This window comes from Limanda limanda, chromosome 10 (genome assembly GCF_963576545.1).
Source record: "Limanda limanda chromosome 10, fLimLim1.1, whole genome shotgun sequence".
Taxonomy (NCBI): domain Eukaryota; kingdom Metazoa; phylum Chordata; class Actinopteri; order Pleuronectiformes; family Pleuronectidae; genus Limanda; species Limanda limanda.
The window spans coordinates 17143841-17163495 of NC_083645.1; the positions used below are offsets into that span (position 1 = coordinate 17143841).

Below are 19655 nucleotides of genomic sequence, written 5' to 3' on the forward strand. Positions count from 1 at the left end.
AGCCAACTTATAAGCATTACAATTAAACCACCATTCCCTTTATCAGAACAGCAGAGCATTTCTGGATTTTGACAGTTAATGCAATATAGATCATCTTAACTCCCCCTCTCCCCTATCTCTCTTCTCCTCCCCATTTTTCATTGCTCACCCCAACCGCCCACATTGAATCTGGTTCTGCTGGAGGTTTCTTCCAGTTAATGTGGGAGTTTTCTCTCTCCACAGTCGGGAAAGTGCTGCTCATTGTGGGAACTGTCGGGTTTCTCTAAAATTTTAAAGGTCTTGACCTTCTATGTAAAGTGCCTCGAGATAATTATATAATGGTTTGGTGCTATACAAATCACATAGAATTGAATAATAAGGGTAACAAACAAACGTTTTCATCAAATGTTTCTGGACCTGAAACAATAAGCCAATTCAGTGATAAATAGAACGACAAAGTGCTGAACATTTGATGGTTCAAGCTTCTCAATTATATATTTTATTAGTCATATATCAGAGCACATTTATTATTGTATCTTGTCCTGCAGATTATGCAGGGGTTTGACAGGTGTTGCACATATGGTTATAATAAAAGTAATCTTTTTTTTATCATCGGACAACATAACGTGTTGATGAATAACAGTAATTTTATGATGTATTTCATCTCTAATAAAAGGAACTTCAACACTAGTGAAAAATGAGAAAGCATGACGTTTACGTCACTGAATGAGACACCGATGAGTCACTGTTCTCTCGCTCATCTAAATTTGACTTTAGACCACCAGTTAAATGGGTTTTCTATGTGCACAAGACAAAACCTTTTGTCGTGAGCTCGTTTTATTTCACTCACTGGGTTCAGCAGAACGGTTTGGAAGAGTTCTCCTCCGTTGATGAGTTTGTCTAGTTCATTGGGACTGCCGGGGTAGTCTTTGTAGAAGATAGTGTGTGTGAAAAGGCCGCACGTCTGCCTGGGCAGCACCTGTGATACAAACAAACACAATGTCACCTAAAAAAGAACAAAAAAAAACAAAACAAAAAACTAAAATCACAAAGCAACGCATTCAGCAATATCACACAGAGCTTCAGGCCTCTGCTGGGAGCAGAGTCGTCTCTTCTCCAGGCAGTTACTCCACACATTGTTTGCCTTCAATAAAAACATTCATATTATGCAGCTCATCTGGCCAAAGCAAACCTTTTATTCACTGAATCTATATGAAAATTCATGGAAAGGCTTCTGCAGTTTAAAGTGTCTGGGGAACTGAATATCAATCATCAGTGAGCAGTGGAGACTGTCCATTCATACAGCACTATCTCAAGGACGGGAACAGAGCAGAGAGACCACACAGGCCGACTGAATGCCAACGCTACAAAGGAGCTGGACTGAGGCTGCACTGTTTCCTATCAGTGCTGAAGGTCAACCTGGGAAAAATAGATAAGGATTTTTCTCCCTTCCTGTGAGCCTCTTGAATATAATATTCAACTTCAATTTTGTTCTCATAACTGTATTATTCAGCACCAGCTACTGCTGTGAAGCTAAAAAAAGTGAAGGATTTTTTCCTGACATTTCGCTGTTGACATTTCGGTGAGTTGTTGTGTGCACGCTCCACCTATGCTGTTGCCAGAGATGTCAGTCTCTGTTATGGCGCTGAGGCCTGCTAGGCAGCGCGACTCAGACAGGTGTCTCATGCAAGACTGGTTCACTTGACTACATTACGTCTCCTGCTCCTTGGAAGAATACAACAGCGCGGCCAGACTAATGAGATGATTCGCTTCTTTCGGGACTTCTGTTGTCTCATTGATATATGGTAAAAGAAAACAAGATTCCACTGTGCGTCTTTGGGGACAAGACGTAGTCAAGGAGGAATCGAGGCTGATGGACAAATGCAGGATGGAGAACAACCGCTGGCCTTGAGATAGGAATAAATACAAAAGAACTGGAGGAGGTGGAGATGGAGTGATAATGAATGAATGATGGATAGCATATGCAGATGGTAAAAAACAACCCTGAAAGGGATTACTGGCTGAAAAGTAATGGGTGTTGAGAAGCAAAGTGGAGGAAAAGCAACAGGCTGGAGGTAACAAGATAATGAGGCCTTATGGATGCCAGGGTGTATGAGTGGTGCTCTTACACTAATGCCGCTGTGGATGAAACCTCGCCGGAAGCGAGCAGGCTTCAGGTGCGGGTACTCCTCTGTGCTCGTCACTTTGATGCCCCACACCTTCTTCCAGGCATCGTACAGCTGAATGTGGACAGGGTAGACGCCTGAGTGGTGTGGCGCTACCGCGTAGCCCATGTTAGTGGGGATCCCGTGCTCCTGGAGGACGAAAATACACAAGTGACAGTTAAAGAGACAAGATGAAGAGAGAATGGAAAGGTGCCAGGAGCAACACTCACTAAAAATAAATGATATTCACCTGTGAGTAAGTTAAAATGCTTAAGATTTTCAAGGCTTCAGACCCATTTTAATACTATTTATGATCAGCATTTTCTTCAACTATTGCAGTGGCCATTCTAAACTTGCCTGTTTGGAAATTGTTGATTGGCCTGTTGTGATGCTGGTTGCAGCTTTGTTTCTGAAACTGTAAAAGTGACCTGCAGTAACTGAGCCATGGTGAGTAAAGACCTCAAGGTCCACAGAACCCTGAAGCTTCACCACAGCTGCTGCACAAAGAGCTGCTCGACTGTTTATTCAAAATCCAATGAAGAAGACTCAGTACAAAGAACCCTGAACTGGAGAATCAGTTGTCATGAAGACGCTGTTGTTGCAATCGTCAATGTCACTCACAGTGATGACTCCCAGCGACCGCTGCTACAGAGCGCTGGTCGCCTGCTTATTCAAATTTTATTGACAAGAACATGAACGTATCATGCAAAATTCAACACTGCACTTCCTCTTAACCCTTAACAAAACACAAGTCAGGTGTGAAGCCAATAAGATGAACGGTTCTCGAGATATGTGAACCACATTCAGACACACAGAGATTTCCAGAATTATAAGATAGATAACAGGTTCTAACAGCAGTGGCAGATTCCATCATGCCAGTGCTGGATTCACACTGCTGACATAAGTATGAGGAAATCATTTGAAAAATGATACAGGATGTAATCCTGATGAGGATATTTGATTTTATTGATACAAACCTGTTTGCCGGCTTTATGCTGCGTCAGAGCTGTTTCACAGCATCAACTGGCCTTTATTGTGAATCTGGCTCAGGATATGCACTGCACTTGTCGCCACAATTTGGGCTGACACCGATCATTAATCAAAAATAATTTTAACTAACGAAACAAGTCATTTTCTGCAGTGTTTTTTGTTTCAGGATCATTTTTAAATAGTGCAAATGAGTACTTGAACAGGAAGCAGCAGCCACGGGGATGAAGAGCTGCAGTCGAAAGAAAACACACCTCCAACTCCGCAGCAAAGTAACCAGTTCCACTGTGCTGCCTGCCTAAGACTGAACAATAGTATATTTCTCACCCACAGCTGTGATCTGACCCCTCACTCCCCCGGACTCACCATAGCAAATTTCTTGTTGAGCAACATCTGCTCTGCCAACACCGACTGGTTGTGGAATAGATGTGGCTGCATGTGGCTCCACATGTGAGGAAACCACCAAAACTCCTTCACGTAGGAAAGCAGCAGGTCGTCTCCCAGGTCTTCCTCATCAGAGCCTAGAGGGTGGACGGTCACACGGGAAAGAAGGAAGGAGAGAGAAAAAGAGACGAAGCAGTGAAAAGATAAGAAACGGTCAGATAAAGGGAGAATCAAAAATGAGTCCGTGATGATAAAAAGGGAGGCAACGAAAGTCAAAGAAAAAGTTCAGATATGGAAAGGAGGAGTGTGGGGGATGACACAAAGTATAAGAAAAGCAGAAGAGATATTAAACTATCGTGAATCCAAACTCTAAAGTGTCAGAAGGGTTATCTCTTCAAGTTTAGTGCACACTCTCATTTATTCTGCTTCAGCTAACATCAGTAAAGGTTCTCTTCAGAGGCCACATCTTACCAGCGTGAAAGAATTTCCCTGAGAAGCCCAGATTGAAGGTGAAGTTGGGCACATGGGTGCGCAGCTCCCTCTGTGTCTCCAGCAGGGCCTGAAACGGTGGGAGAAAAGAGCGGTGGGTCAATCCATCGTGTGCGCTGGCACTGATGCACGATCGCAGTGATGAGGAGGCGAGAACACGGAGGCTCACGCATGCCCACATACATATTTCATTCTGCAAGTTTCTTTCAGTAAACATCCAACATCCACTCCCAGTTGCTCCACTGCGCTCCTCCATTCTGTTTGATATTTTGCTCTCTTCTGATTTGGGTGTTTGTTTCATTTGATCTCCGCGCTGGATAATACTCCCAGCACACACCCTCTCTCACTCTCTGCGTCTTGTCAGGGGCTGATTTGTTCCTAAAAGCTGTTGCTGTTGCGAGTGAGGAGGCCTTGATGCTTCTTCCATAAGTATTTCTTACACCCTCTGCCGCCACATACGAGGGGGGTCTGTTTTGCTCTGAGGGGACACAAGCAAGGAACTTTTCAACATTCTTTGTATGTGTCTGAGCCCCTGAAATATTCATTGCTCTGGAGCTTCTGTGACAGTGTGAGCAGTGGGGCCTGTCAGCTTTGAGCGGCCTACTGGGATGAACGCATTCAAAAGGAGAAGAGGAGCAAGAAGGCGGCGGTTTCTTTATGACTGGCAGAGGATAGCACATGCAATGTGTGAGGCACTTCTTATTTTTCTGCTAAGGGCTGTTGAAAACACTAGTTGATGAATACATAAGTGGGTTCAGTTTCTATTCAGATAACTTTTTTTAACGATTCAAAACAGACGCAGCACACTCACAAACTCACCTTTACATCAGGCACCTTCATGCGTGTGCCCTCTTTGCCCACAAAGATGTCATCTATGTCCACCAGCATGTAGCGCTCCAGTGACAGCGAGAGCCGCTTCCCTGTCAGAAAAGCAACAGCATCCACAAACACCAGCTTGTGCAGCCAGAAGACCAAGTTGTTTCCGAACAGGACCCTCTGGATGCCATCGTGGAGCCCCAGGTCCTGCACCACAGATGGGAGCAGGGCGGCGTTCTGTCCCATCGACGCAATGCTCTCGGCCGATTGGGTCTTGGCCAGCAGCACGGGCTCGTATGTTGAGTGGTTGGACTGGAAAACGGTCCAGTCATCCCCTGGGAGAGGACCTGGCAGGGGCTGCCCAGATCGAGTGATGAAGAGCAGAGGGGACTTGGGGTTGACCGTGCAGTCCTTCAGACCCAAGTTAGAGTGCAGAAAGAGGGGGAAGCCTTTCAGCTGTGCACTGAGCAGACTGTTTTCATTGGCCTGATCAGAAGAGAGACAGAAACAAGAGAGAGAAATCACACAAATTCATCATACACCCGAGTGATGAAGACAGAAACGTAAAAGATATAATTCCCCACATTTCTCCAATCATGTGTGAAATAAGGAATGTCAGGCCTACTCATATGTGAAGGCATGAGGCAGCTTCTACCTGCTAAGCTCAATCTGCTATGCTCCGAGATTGCAGTCAAAATGAATCACCTCCTGCCGTGTCCTCTAAGATTCAAAGACGGTGGGTTCGGTGATTATTCATTGAAATTTTCCCTCCTACATTTGTCATTCTCTCCGTCGCTCTCACATCACTACAACCAAGAATATACAAATCCAACCGTCTCTTGCTTTTTCACTTCTGTATTACTTAAAATTTCACCAGTGTGCGTGTGGGCGTTGGTGACAGCATCATTAAGTTAACACTGATATGCACTGGGTGGTGTCCACACTGGGGCTGCTGATATTTGTGTATTGCGGAGACCAACCATACTGGATTACTGAGGCACACAACAATATACAAAAAAAAACATTGATATAGTAAAAGAATACATTTTTTTATTTTAACTTCATCTTTCTTTCCTCATTACTTTAGGCCCATAGCTGCCATTGTTGTATATGTTATGAAAATCCAATATTTCCACCAAACAAGAAAATAAATAACATTCTATATATTCTCTGTATGTTGTGCCATTTGTTTTTTGTCACAAATGTATTTCTTCTATTTTATAAACATAGTGGATTACATTAAAGGATAAAGAGTTGAATCCAGGAATTTATTTTACTTTCATTAACATTGCGAAATAGGACATTTTTGAAATTTTCCTTGATTTCGCAGAGATTAATTTATGGATCTTGATGTTTAAAATGTGGTTTCATAAGGAGACTGATGGGCCTCGATGGAGGTATATGTTTTGGTGCCATTCTATTTTATCCCAATTTGATATAAAAAATAACGATTGAAAGTAATTGAAACACAACAAAACAAAGATTAAATGACCATTCAGTTGAATCACCATCTCTCTTTAGTTTCAACAAAAACTAAATGGAAGAATCTTCACAACGGCAGAATAGTTATCAGAACGCATTTGTCTTAGGTGGGTGTACCTAATAAACTGAACTCTACATCGCTCCTGCTCCCCTGCAAACAGTTTGTTCAAAAACAAAGCTCGGTGCTGAGTCCAGGTTATTGGGATGTACGCCCTCGCTCCGCTTCCTCCTCTCCCAATAGATGGTAAATCCCACCAGGCTTTCCTGACCTTCACCTACACTGCCTGACATCTCTGCACCATCATCTATGCCTCCATATCTCTCGCTATATTCTTTCTAGGGCTCAGAGATGGTGATTAAAACCATAAGACCTGAAAAGTGGCCTTGGGCAAACAGGCTCAGCTAAGGATTACTGATAGAGAAAGAGAGAGAAGGAGAGAGGAGTGAATATCCAGAGCAAATAAAACAAAAGGAGAGAAAACAAGGAACGAGAAACAAGAGACTGGGCGAAAAGAGGGAAGGAGGCCAGACGACAGAATACAGAAAAACAAGACAGATTGAAAATAAGAGAAATAGTGCAGTGGGATTGAGGCAGGTCCTGTGAATCCCATCTCCTTAGAGACTGTGCAGCCAGATGGACAGGGCAGAAGGTGTGAGTGAGGGAGGGAGGGAGGGAGGGAGGGAGGGAGGGAGGGAGGGAGGGAGGGAGGGAGGGAGGGAGGGAGGGAGGGAGGGAGGGAGGGAGGCAGAGGGTGTGTGCTGTTGTCCTAACCTTGAAGAAGCCAATGATGCCCACTCCATATTCCACACAGTATTTGTCCAGCAGCTCTCGGTTCCAGGCGTCCAAGTTGACATACTTGAGGATGTTCTCATAAATCACCAGTGTGAAACGGCCTCTCTCTTTGTCTGTCAACGTGGGCATGTCCCCTTTACCGGGAGAGATCTCAGTCCGGTACCTGAACCGGCCGGACTCCAGAATGGCCACAATCTCCTGACCCAGTTGAGAATACTGGCTTTCCACAAACACCAGAACCACAGGATCTGTCCTGGCCCCTCCGGGATCCACCCCGGGGCCCCCGGAAATGCCCTGGAGAGGCAGCAGTCTGGACGGCGTGACCCTCGGGTCATCGGAGTCGGCGGACGCACCTTCGGCTCCGGACACGCCCCCTCCCGATGGCTCCAGCTCTCGCTTGACGCCATAGAGGAAGTAGGCAGAGATGCAGACGCTGACGGTGCAGAAGAGGAAGAGGAGGAGGAGGGAGGTCTGCAGGGGGAGGAGACGGACCAGCCGACGGAGGCGTGTCACGCATCCCAGCATCGTCTCGCGCCCACACCGCTCCGCCCCACCGGCCCAGCAACACGCCTTGGGGGCAGTCTCTCTCGGTGTGCGTAGAAAACAGCGAGCAGCGATTATTCACGACAAAGTGAGTCTTGCTATGGAGCGAAATACAAATGGCGTTAAGGTAGCAGCTGCAGCAGCTACTGGAGAAAGAAATGAGACGGTCTCACGTTGGCTCTCCCTCATAGTGCAGCGCTTCTTATGTCACCATGGCAGAGAAATGGGGGGCCTTGGACCACTGGTACACACTGATGCCTCAGAGGGAGGTTTGGCAGGCCGAGTCACTAGTGCAGAAAGATGATGGAAGACTCCATCACCTGTCCATCATGCGAACCTGCCAACCATGTGCCGACTAGATTTTGGTGCAGTCTTTTGATTGGAGAATGATCTCGGGAGGAAAGTGAGGTCACCCAGGTCATCTCAGCAGAACCATTTCCTCAGGATCGAAGCTCTTAACCTAGAAAAACAGCAAAACAGAAGCAAATAATGTTAAAATATGAAAAGCAGGGTCAGCTTCTATAGAACAAACAACATTTTGCTTTCTTTTGCTTTGCAGGTTTAGCAGTGTGTGGGAGATGTGTGCATGCTGACAGTGCCAATGCTCCAAAAGTTCACTCCAAAGTAGTCCTTGCTTTCACCTACACAAAGTAAGAGCTGCCAATATACCCCCTACATGCAAACACCTAACCCTTGAGTACACACACACACAGAAAAAATATATCACCCACTCATGCAGCCTCCACACAATCAATAAGCAGAATGTGAGTGACAACAAAGCCTTAGGGCAAACCAATTCCCAATTCAGTCCAGTGGTGAAGCCATCACCCGTGGGGACACTCGTCTTCCATTTCCCTAAAATCCTCACAGCATCGAGACCCAATTGGAAGGCAAGAGACGGGAGAAAAACAAGCTGATGGGAGGGAAATGATCCAAGAGCAGAGGAGTGGGTGACAGTGACAGACAGACCTGGCAACAATAAGGGTCCTTCACTCCGAGAAAATATCCCCCCCACCTCCCTCCCCCTTATCACACTCTATATACACTCCTAAACCCCTCTCTGCAAGACTGTGGTAGCATACAGACCCTTTAGTCCGTCTTCATCAAGCAGAGTGTGAAAAGTAGAAGATGCAGCATGAGAACAGTGCGAGCTAGTCACTTACAAAAACATCATTTCTCCATTTAGAGGCCTCGTGGAGAGAATGAGACCAAGCACACACTACCGTTGCATGGGAATACTCTGCCTACACAAACACACGGAAACATACACACACCCTTTTATAAAACCCTAGATACCACATTAGAGCAGAGTCAAAACCCTCTCAACCCAGACACATTAAATGGTGACCACCAAGCCCATAAAGACTCTTCAGACACAAATCAGACATAAAATGGATTTGATAATGTCATCAAAGGGTTTATTAGTTTCACTATAAACCAGGGTTTGATTAAAGGTGACTATCGTTAAAAATACAAGAGTGGCCATTCTGTGCTCAGCGTAGCAAATCCTATGGGCAACGATAGGATTTGCCGTCATCCATCTGACGGCATTACGATCAATACATTATTGATTTTACACAGCTTGATAGGAGATCATACCATACATTTTTTCCAAGAGAATTCCAGAAAGATAATCCCTTGATCGTTGAAGTTATCACTCATTTGCACACAGGGCTACAAGGACCAAAAATCGAACTCCCATAGTGTCCCACTGTCCCTTTAATGTGATCGAGGTCAGCCTTCTGCCGAACATCTCTGCCCCCTCTTGGCCTTCCAGCCAAGCTCAACAGGACGCCTTAAATCCGCTTGCCAGCGCAGCAGAAGAAACTCTCACTCCTTTTTTCTCTGAGTCTCGTCCAAGTCTCCTCTACGCAGGGAGGCAGAGTCTAATGTAAAGCGAGGCCGTGAAAGAAACAGTGGGCGTTCAGAGAATGTATCGCAGTAGAGCCGACAAAAACCAACAGCCCTGGTCGCTGAAAGATCCCCCGGTACCTTGTTTGTTCATTTCGGAGGGAGCCGGGGTTCGTGCCACGGCATATCAGCGTATGATTAGCTACAGGAAATGGCCACTGCTCCAAACAGTGAAGCAGAGAAGAAGACGAAGGGAATAAACTTTCAACATTACCGGCTCAACTGTTATTTCAGGTCACCTGGGCCCAGAGAATGTGTTGTCGCCTTAAATAAAACTTTCCATTGATGAGGTTTCTCTTTAGCAAATTCTATTTATAAAGTCTGAGGCAATAACTCATTAGTTCTTTTAATAGCACAATCTATAGATTACTATTTCCATCGCTGCCTAATCTGCTAGCTATTTAATTGAATGGTTATTTATCTGTTCAGCCTATATTATACATGGACTGGAACAAACATCGAACTAACCAATGGTAAAAAGAGAAAAGAAAATCTCACATATGAGATGCTGTTTGGAAAAGTTCCTTGACAAGTGACAAAAAATATTCATTGCAGAGAAATATGTGGATTTTCTGAATTTAACTTTCGTATATTTGGTTGTATCTGTGCTCGTGTTATTAATACTTATTGATAATAGAGCTTATGGTTAAAATGTTAAATATCAAGCCTCATATTTCTTTCTCATACGGGTTAGATAACACCTAAAGAATCGTTGATTTATTTTCTATCAAAGCCCCAACATTCAAGAAAGAATGTGTTTAGGTTCTTAATGATTAATCAGAATGAAGATATGGCCGACGTCTGCAGAAAGACATCGCGCTCTGCCTTGACTTTTAACAACACTGCTGACATGGCTATGGAGCAGATTAAATGATGAGACACAAGAAACACAGCAGGGACACAGAAAGGCTCATTTCTTGCCCAATTTGTAGCAGTGATGACCGCCTCCCAATGTTGACCTTCAGTCTGTGATGCAGAGAGCGACAAATGAAGGAATGAGGGGAGGGGGAGATGGGTGATGCTGGCCAGAGTGTGGGGAGCAAGAGAGGAGCTGACACTGAGAGCTCAAGGCCTAAAGTGTGAAGCAGGGAGATCAGGATGGCTAAATGGAGACTATAATACATTAGACTATAATGGAGATAAGGATATAGCACAGCCTGGACAGAATAATGGCTAATGGATCTCAAATGTCTGCTCTTCTATACAACCTAATGCGTCTTCTACTTTATGTGCCATGTATAATATACACCTTAGAAGTCGAGATGCAACCACAAATGCTCCTCCATCCTCTCCAAAATAATAGATGCAAAAATGCAGAGGAGGAAGAAAAGGGAACATGAATATTTCATGTTAAGCAGAAGCTCCTACAAGGTATATCCAGCAGACATAGTCATAAGGTATAGAGCAGCCAAAAGGTGTGCAGAGCCTGAGACCCACGTTTCAGTCTGCCAACAAGAATCAGTGTTTTAAGTCATGCATAAAGGAGTGGCAGATGGAGACTAATGTGAATCGGATAGCCAACCTTTTCATTCCCAATGATGGAAGGAGCTCGGACTGAATATGAGCGCTGTAATTGCACACGTGGATTATAAGTCTCCCTAAATGGAGCTGCCAGATCGGCCGATAAGAGGGAATAGCAAATGCAAAGCAAAAAAAAAAGGAGATACTCAAAAATATTAAGTGGAAAGGGAGACAAAGGTAGATGAAAAGGAGAGGATGGTGCACAACCGGAGAAAAAAAACCAGATTGGTGGGAGATAGAAACTCAGCCCCAAGGGCGATCATTAATCTTGCAGCTCTGAAAACATCAATTAAAATATATACCTCCTGATTTTATAGCAGCTGAATGGCGGTGACAGAATGAAGTGGCGGGGTAAACAATAGCAGGTGACGGCCGAGAGGACGGACAAATGCATTTCCTCATGGTGGGTGGTCACTCTAAACCTGCTCGCTCTACATCATGGGAAGCAGGCCAAGACCATACTGCTAGATTAAAGAGAGGCGATGAGGAACAGGAGGACGGAGCCTGGTCCTCAGCTGTAACAACTCTCTAGATAAACACCGGTAAGGTTGGCCATATGTAGATTTGCAAGTCCCGTCTCCTCTGGCCCCCTCCCTCCATGACACTTCTTTTTAACAGTGTGAATAACACTAAGTGCCCCAGGGCTTTTGAGGAGAGCCAGTACATTAACACTGTCTGGCCAGAGTCTTTCTAGCTGTAGGTGATCCCTTCAACAAATAAACTTGTAAAGTAGAGCTGGACCCTCTGAGCCCCTCGGGTCCCGGCTCTTCCCCTTTCTCCCCCTGCCCGATCCGTCCCCTCGCCGCTGACTGACAGAAATAAAACGACAGCCCTCTGTGTTCAATCTCCACAGGCCTTGGCAACCGCACGTTCTCCATGGAAACGCTGAAGTTGCGTCGTGTTCAGAGGCATGGAGAACACGCAGAAGGAAAAAGAGGGAGAACGGGTAATCCACTCATCAAAAGGCTACTGTTGTTACTGCTACTGTCACTTTTCTGCCTTTGTCTGTGTATTGATGCGCTTGCACCAAAGTGGCTTGATCACAGCGGACACAGACCCGAGAGACTCATTAGAAGATCTACAATCCAAATGATCTCACTACAACAAAAAGCACACACGCTTTGTTTGTGTTTATTCCTGAACAAATATGACTTGATCCTTTGTGCAAACACTCAGGTCTCACAAACACACAAACAGGTTCGGGCTGACCGTTTGAATTGTTGCAGCGGGGGGCAGGGGTCAAGGTTAAATGGGTAGGAATGACGCCAGTGTAATCCCTAATCTGTAATCCTGTTAATCTCGACACTGCAAACAGTACCAAATGTGCTTATGCCAGCTCTGTTACTGTGTGCGATGCCTTGAGGGGATTAAGAAACAAGACACAATAGAATGAGAGGAGGCGAGGACCGAACATTATTTTAAGAGAGGTGTCAAATGCCATGAATCTTCACTCCTACTCTTATTTTTATGGTGCATGTGTTGTTCATTTAGAGGCCTTCACTTAAACCTAAGGCGACAAACTCCACAGTTTGAGGGGTTGAGGGCTGCTGTCGACATCTACAAGAGCCGCTGTGTTAGAATTCTCCACCATAAGCAGTAAGAAGCAAAGCTAAAGCAAATTTCTGCATTTGCATTCAGCCTCCTACCCTCTCTTGTGAGAGATTAAACTTCAAAAAGCACATTTTTCATATTTCTTTTGAAGCACATTTGAAGCAACAAACAGGCACATGAGAGGAGCAAGAACTCGGCTTCTTTAAGGGGTTGCTTTATTTCCCTTCTTCTTTTTTATGCTTAAGCCAGCCCTGGCAGTCATCAATATAGAATCAATCAATCTGAAATTTAAATTCCATTTCATGCGTTCATTGTGCCTGTTGTGATTAAAGGCTCAGGCCGTGAAATAGTGTGGAACGTGTGGCAGCGTATCCTCACTACGGCTCCTGCCTCCCACCCTTCAGCAAATCTGAATGCTCAAGCAGGCAGTTTCATTTTAGCTGCAAACATTTACACCGACACTTCCCTCTCTCTCTGTCTCATCAATTCATTTCATGCCACTGCATGAAGGACAGAGGACTCGGGAGGCGAATATAGTTTTGCCTTCTAATTCTCTAGAAAGTGACTTTCAGACCGTTTCCTCTACCAAACCATGCGGCTGAATTATCACATCATTTTTCAGTACCTCAATTTACTGTCCCCAAGACTGAGGCAATTTCACAGAAGAAAAATGCCTTTCCTCAGTCCGCCCGTGCCCCTCCAATTACATCTCAAGGCCCTACTTGAAGAACTCGATCCCAGCGCTGTCATAATTAAAATGATTGCAATGTTATTCGTCGAGACACTAATGGGACAAAGAGGCAGAATCATCTTCAAATCCAGACAAAGGAGTGCAATCTTTTCCCAAAGAGCAATTAACAATAGAACGGAAGACCGCAAAAGTGTGTTCAAACACAATCGGGAGAAAAGTGGGGCATCTCTGTACATTCTCCAGCAGACAGAGCAAGATCCCACCTTTAGACTTCCATTAGAGGGATCATGTCAGATCCCATCATCACAGATATCATCATCCACGACGATAAGCTGAGCAGGCAGGCATAATGGTGCAATCATTCATTCATATAATGTGGGGATGATTAGGACCAAGATGAATAAAAACAGAGGGCAGAGAATAAAATATACATGGCACTCTCAGAGTCTTTTTCATCTTAGATAAGACTCCCAAACCTCCCGTCCTCTTCAGATCTGGGCTCTCGAGCAGGAGCTATAGGGAAAGGAGGGATCTGAGAGTGTAAGGTAGCGTAAAATGGATTACCTCACAGTGGGAGAAGCAGAGTGGATGAGCTGTGGGAGCCACCGGGAAAAAATGTGGATGTGGCGGGGTGGAGACTAAGCAAGGACAGGTCGTTAGGGAATGGTAGAGAGCCACGATGTGAAATGGAGACTTTCCTCAATGGTATTACCCCCCTGGGCTGAAGAGAAGAGTGGCCAGAGAGAAACCATCATCAATAGCCACGGCCACCTCCATACAGCCCATAAAAAGAACCGCACATACACATACACACAAACCCCTAACAACCAGAAGCTCGCTACCACAGTAAATCTATTTATAGACACACTGTGCCCCATTTACAAGCATGGGGACACTGGATCTGTACAATAAAAAAAAAACAGTTGAGAACATGGAAAACATCATTTGTAAACTGCAGCCATTTATTAGCAGTTGTGAGGTAGTCAAGGACGACACAGATAGAAAACACTGCAGTGAGCTGAAACTCAGAGAAGATGAGTCATTATTCACATGTGACGACAGATCCAAACGAGCAGAGGTGTCACCTACGAATCCATCTTCGAGCCCATCGGCTACCATTCGATCACCAATTAGCGTCTGTGGAGGGTACTGCCAAAATGTAGGGCTTCCGGTGGATATCAAGGCCAAGACTCTGTCTTACAATCGCTGTAAACTGGTATCAGTTTGTTGAGTCGTCTGTTTCTCTGCACAGAATACAAGAAACATGAGGATACTTTTTGTAGATGTTTTCGATCCAGATGACATTTTGACTAATCGACATAAACACCTATCTGCATATGAATGCAGATAAATTAAAGAGGCGATGCATTTCAATTTGTTGTGTTCCGCCTCTTTTGCTCTCCGCCTGCGGGCAACCACAGCCTGCTCAAACGTGATTGGTCAAACTGGAAACAGAGACCAGAAGGCTTCCGGCCCCTTAATGTTGTCAATCGTGTTCAGATTATCATATTCACATGTAGCATCTGTTTAAACTCCAACTCAATTCATGTGATTCCACGCTTGACAAAGTAATCACACACACATGGAGCGGATGGACTTCATGGGCCGAGGACAAAAAGAAACAATTGACCCCACTTTGATTCCTCCGCATATGATTTTACTCTGAGTGACAATGCAGACTTTTAGCCAGCAGCCACCCCAGTTAATGTGTCACTGAAATAAATAATTATTGCCTTCATTCGTCCCTTTCGATGGTTTGACATCATGCATATGGATGTCCTGTGGCGTTGAAATTACACCAGTGACATGTTTATGTGTGGAAATTATAGGAAGGACCTAAAAGCAATGAATTACACCACCCCCCACTCCTCCGCACTCTACTTCCTCCCTGCTAAAAAATGAAAACATACACTTCCGTGAAAAAGGGGGAGCTCACTCTATTGGGTTTGTGAAAGGAGAAATAGGCTTGTAGTGTCTCGGACAGCCAACGCAGGGCGCAGGGAGGTGGTGGCAGAGGGAGGACGGGGTTGGTCATTCATCACTTTTGTCAGTCCTGGTGGAGAGGGGAGGTGGGGCAGAGGGGCTTTCATATAAATTGAGTGTAGGTGGAATCAATGTGGCGTTGTTGGCGAGAGCAGGGAGGGGTGAGGGAGCCAGATCAATGCTGCGGGGAGTGACTGTTTGTTCCCTTTGTTTATCTACCGTCATCTCAGGACGTGGCTGAAGGACAAGGGAGCATGGTGGGCAGCACAATGCCTCCGATGGGACTGAGAATTTGTAATGGGTCTCCCCTTATACAGACAACATACATCCGTCAGAGGTGAAAGCTGTACTCTTCGTGTCCGTGTGAGTGAACGTGAAGGTTCGGGGGGAGGGTTCTAAGTGGGGGAGGCAAGTAGAGATAACAGCAGTTGTCAGTTTGGTTTCATTTCACTTCGCTGAGCCTGCCGATCAAATCAACTGCCTATTCAGCGCAGAGAACCAATCTACGGAAACTCTGACTTAAGCATAACAGTTTTATTAACACTGTTGCACCTGCGGCGGGGCAGCAATAACAGAATTGCTGACCTGACGTGAACCAGAGACAACAATGCTCATGGTGACCGCATATGAATAAAAGAAGACGATCAAACAAATGATAAAACCCCAGGCATGCTGTAATATGAGCTGTAGCACACACAAGCAATTCAACTGTCCAATTTACTCAATCGGTCCGTGAGAGGCTGAGGGAAAACAGCCGAGTAGAGGATGTAACCTGGGCCGTAAGAGGGATAAGTATAATTCCTGCACATGAAATGATGATGAACTAGATTCCAGAGGCCGCCCAGTGAATTTCAGGCATTATCATTGCCAGAGGAGCCCCTACCTCTCTTCCTCAGCCCCCTCCTCCTCCTCCTCCATCTTCCCTTCTTTCATGTCCAGATAAGAAACAGCCCACACTGATCCGACCGTGATTCGCGCAGCAGAAATGCGTCCCCATGGGAAAATCACGGTGCGGAAGAATAGCTGACACAAGAGATGAGATTCTGTTTTGCTGCCCAAATTTTTGCCTGCGAGATCAAACAGATACGATTTTTCCTCCTGCATGAAAACGCACTGATGATCATCAGCTCGCTTTTCAAAGTGCAATCAGGAACAGCAGATAAATGGGTGGAAGTGGACGTGGAAATTTGTTTAGAGGGCTGTGTACAGTATGTTTTACATAAACAAACAGTACACACTTGACACATGGCCCCATCGAGGTAATTGCAGGCACTAAATGCATGAAAACTCCCAACTGCAGAGAAATACCCAGCCTCATGATAGTCTCATTGCAATAACAATAATTACATTCCCAACTGCAGCCTCAGTCATGAATCCTATTACAACTCCTGTGGATTTTTGGTTGTTTTTTTAATGTAACTGAGGCTCAGCTCGGACTTTTCAATGCTCTCTTGTACTTTCTGCCTTCAGTCAACACTACCAGAGTCAACCTGCGTTAAATACAGTTTTCCCAAATGACAGCATTTAGCTGCCTTGGACTGTCTCTTTTCCTTGTATGGCATTAGTTTAACTGGATGGCAGTTTCTAACGACAGTGCCTTTAAATTCAATCAAGCTGCACCAAATTGCACACACTCATAGTAGATATCAGTCCTCCAAAGATGCCTTTAAGATCCAGGATTTAGTTGATGGGAAATTGGTGAAAATATAAAAAAAACGCCTTATCTCACAATGTTAAAGAGAAAAAAGTGACTGGACACACCCTTTTGTCCAGACCCATCCTTAAATGTTCTTTCTTGACACATGTTATGTCATTAAAATTTGAAAACGAATTAAGTACACAGCTATTATTAAATGTGTATTAAAACACACCCATATCTGGATGATACAACAACCCTATTATACAAGGGAAAAGGACACTAAACTGTGCCTTGTTGTACAGTGAGGTCAGCTATTAGGAATGTCTAAATCTGTGTATCACAGCTGTGGAAAAGCAGTCGTCAAAAACTGACCATCTCTGCTCTGAGTACACCAGTGTGAAGGCCACCAAAGGGTCTGTTGAGACTCCGCGGGGTTTCATGGCTGAAAGATGGGAAGACAGAGTGTTCCACAACAGTTGCCTTGGTGATTAACCAGTCACTGTCACTGGCAAAGAAAAAGCCACAGTTAAAAAAAACACTGACCTGACATCTCAGCTAGTGTTTGTCTGGAGGCATATGGCAGAATCTGAAACAAGGCTGACTTTTATTGCGAGGAGACCAAAATATTGACTTTTGGACAAGACAAGGAAGATTGTAAAATGAATGCAGCAAAAACAATGATAAGTCCTGCTGCAGTTTGTTGGAAAACTGAGACTTAAAAGACTAAGTGAGACCTTGAGTCCACAGATAGAATGAAAGCTGCACAGAAATACCCAAAACAACAATTAATTAACATAAGGACTTCAAACGTGCAGTTTATGAAGCTTCACACCACCTGTGCATTTTTGTAGTATAGGTCTATAAGTGCCATGACAGACCTGCCGCCTATGAAGGTGATAATTACTTCAATCAATATTGTTAGTCAAATATTTGAACAGCATAGTTTTGGGATTGTTAAAGAGGTACCTAGGGATATTAAAATCATGATTGATCTTGAAGACGTACTTAGTTGGGAGATAGTGACGTCTTATGTGCTTTTCTTCACACTATATATATGTGGATAGATGCTGCATTCACAAACCAACAGATTCATAGTCTTTTACATGGCTGTGTTTATTGGCAACATTACATCATGGGTCTCTATAATAGCTGCTTTCATTAGTTATATATTTTTAAAAATATTTGGAGAGAGCTATAGCAGCACGGCAGATCAGGAGCTGATGCTAAGAAAAGGCTCGCTGTCGGTTGTGTGGCTGTGGTTAGGCTATGGATTCACATCGCACATACAAAATGCACAATATATTTTAAAAAAGCACAACAACAACAAAAATAAACAAAACAACAGCGAGACAGTTTTAAAATGTATGATGTATGTGAAGGTGAACTTAAAATCATAAAAGGGAAAAGGCCAAATATTGTCTCAATTCCCAAAATGACCATCTCAAGTTCTCCAAGCAAGAAAATAATGGAAGCCATAACTCTTCAAAACCATGTCCACAATTGTATTGCAAGAGTTTATCACACTAGAGAGTCTGAGTCTTTTGAGATTTGGTCCGAGAACATTGTAAAAGTTGTAGCAAGGGAGTCAGATCATTCTTAAACGTTCAGTGTGTTAAATTATTCTAACAGTGAACTGTCTACAATAATTTTGACAGTCTATTAAACTACCTTAAAAGGAAGTAGCCGAAGGAAGCTGCAGAGTGTTTCACTCACGTCACTACAACCCCACTCATCTCACAACATCCCAACACATTCGAAAAACTACAATGAAAGCAGAAACTACTATGCTACCATTTTGAAACTCTTTGGGGGAAAAAAAGAGTTAGGGTTTTAATGACCACTTTGGAAATAATGCCTTGTAAGCGATATCGAGTTGAGATAAATGCATCGTTATCTAATGATTTGGATTCTAACTACTTTGTTCAATCCATTGTGGTTTAAAGGATGGGTGTACACTTCTTATGGTGAGTACCGCTATCTGCTCTCCCTTAGTCATCTCATGTTGCCGAGAATAAACACGGCTCTGCCATAGCTCGCCGTTATCCCTTTCACAGCTTTAGTCTTCGCTCTGCCATTGCTCCAGACTCAGGTCTATTTCGGCCCCTTGCCTACAAGCCCCTGAATTTTTCTTATAGCTGAGCTGCTTTCCCCTCCTCTGGTGTCATCCTGGACCAGAGGGTGAGGCATGTGCAGGTGTCACGAAGCTGACAGGTCTATCAGGCTTCTGTCTACTGTGCTGGCTCTTCCCATTTCCCCTCTTCACTGCCGCCTCTACAGCTGCTGTGCATCCTACCGTGACACCACACACACACGTTTACAGAAGGGGGGAGCTGAAGACTGTCCACAGTTTCAAACCTCCATTGGGCTGCATGCATGCCACTATGCAGCATCATACACACAAACCTCAACTTCTCATGTATATTTGTGGTCATGCGTGTCACGGACTCTGAGACGTGGTTTGTTTTACCCACGTAAAATCTTAAAATCTGCTTCCTGCCACCCGTCCATTACCAGCAGCTGCCAAAGCCAGTGCGGTTCAGGCACACGCCGTCACCATAAACCCTATGCAACACATTTCTCATTTGATACGCCTCACAGCCATTTGCTCGGTCACAAGCACTTGTGTTCCCTCTCTCTGCCCCCCTCTCGTACACACACACACACACACACGGAGATTGGTGGTGTGTTTTATCTCCTGCTAGCTGTAACAGGTGTGCTGAA

At 44.6% G+C, this 19655-nt stretch overlaps 1 protein-coding gene across 2 annotated transcripts in view; it reads right to left on the reverse strand.

Moving 5' to 3' along the window:
- The window catches only part of ndst1a (N-deacetylase/N-sulfotransferase (heparan glucosaminyl) 1a), a 40808-nt gene that overhangs the window by 5661 nt on the left and 15492 nt on the right, over positions 1-19655 (reverse strand). For both annotated transcript variants that reach the window (XM_061078965.1, XM_061078966.1), the window contains exons 2-7: positions 7075-8098; positions 4824-5306; positions 3987-4074; positions 3498-3652; positions 2109-2294; positions 830-958 (exon numbers count right to left, since the gene is read on the reverse strand). In XM_061078965.1, the coding sequence (XP_060934948.1) occupies positions 830-958; positions 2109-2294; positions 3498-3652; positions 3987-4074; positions 4824-5306; positions 7075-7620 (1587 nt within the window). In that variant the 5' untranslated portion in view covers positions 7621-8098. The remainder of the gene's footprint in view (positions 1-829; positions 959-2108; positions 2295-3497; positions 3653-3986; positions 4075-4823; positions 5307-7074; positions 8099-19655) is intronic.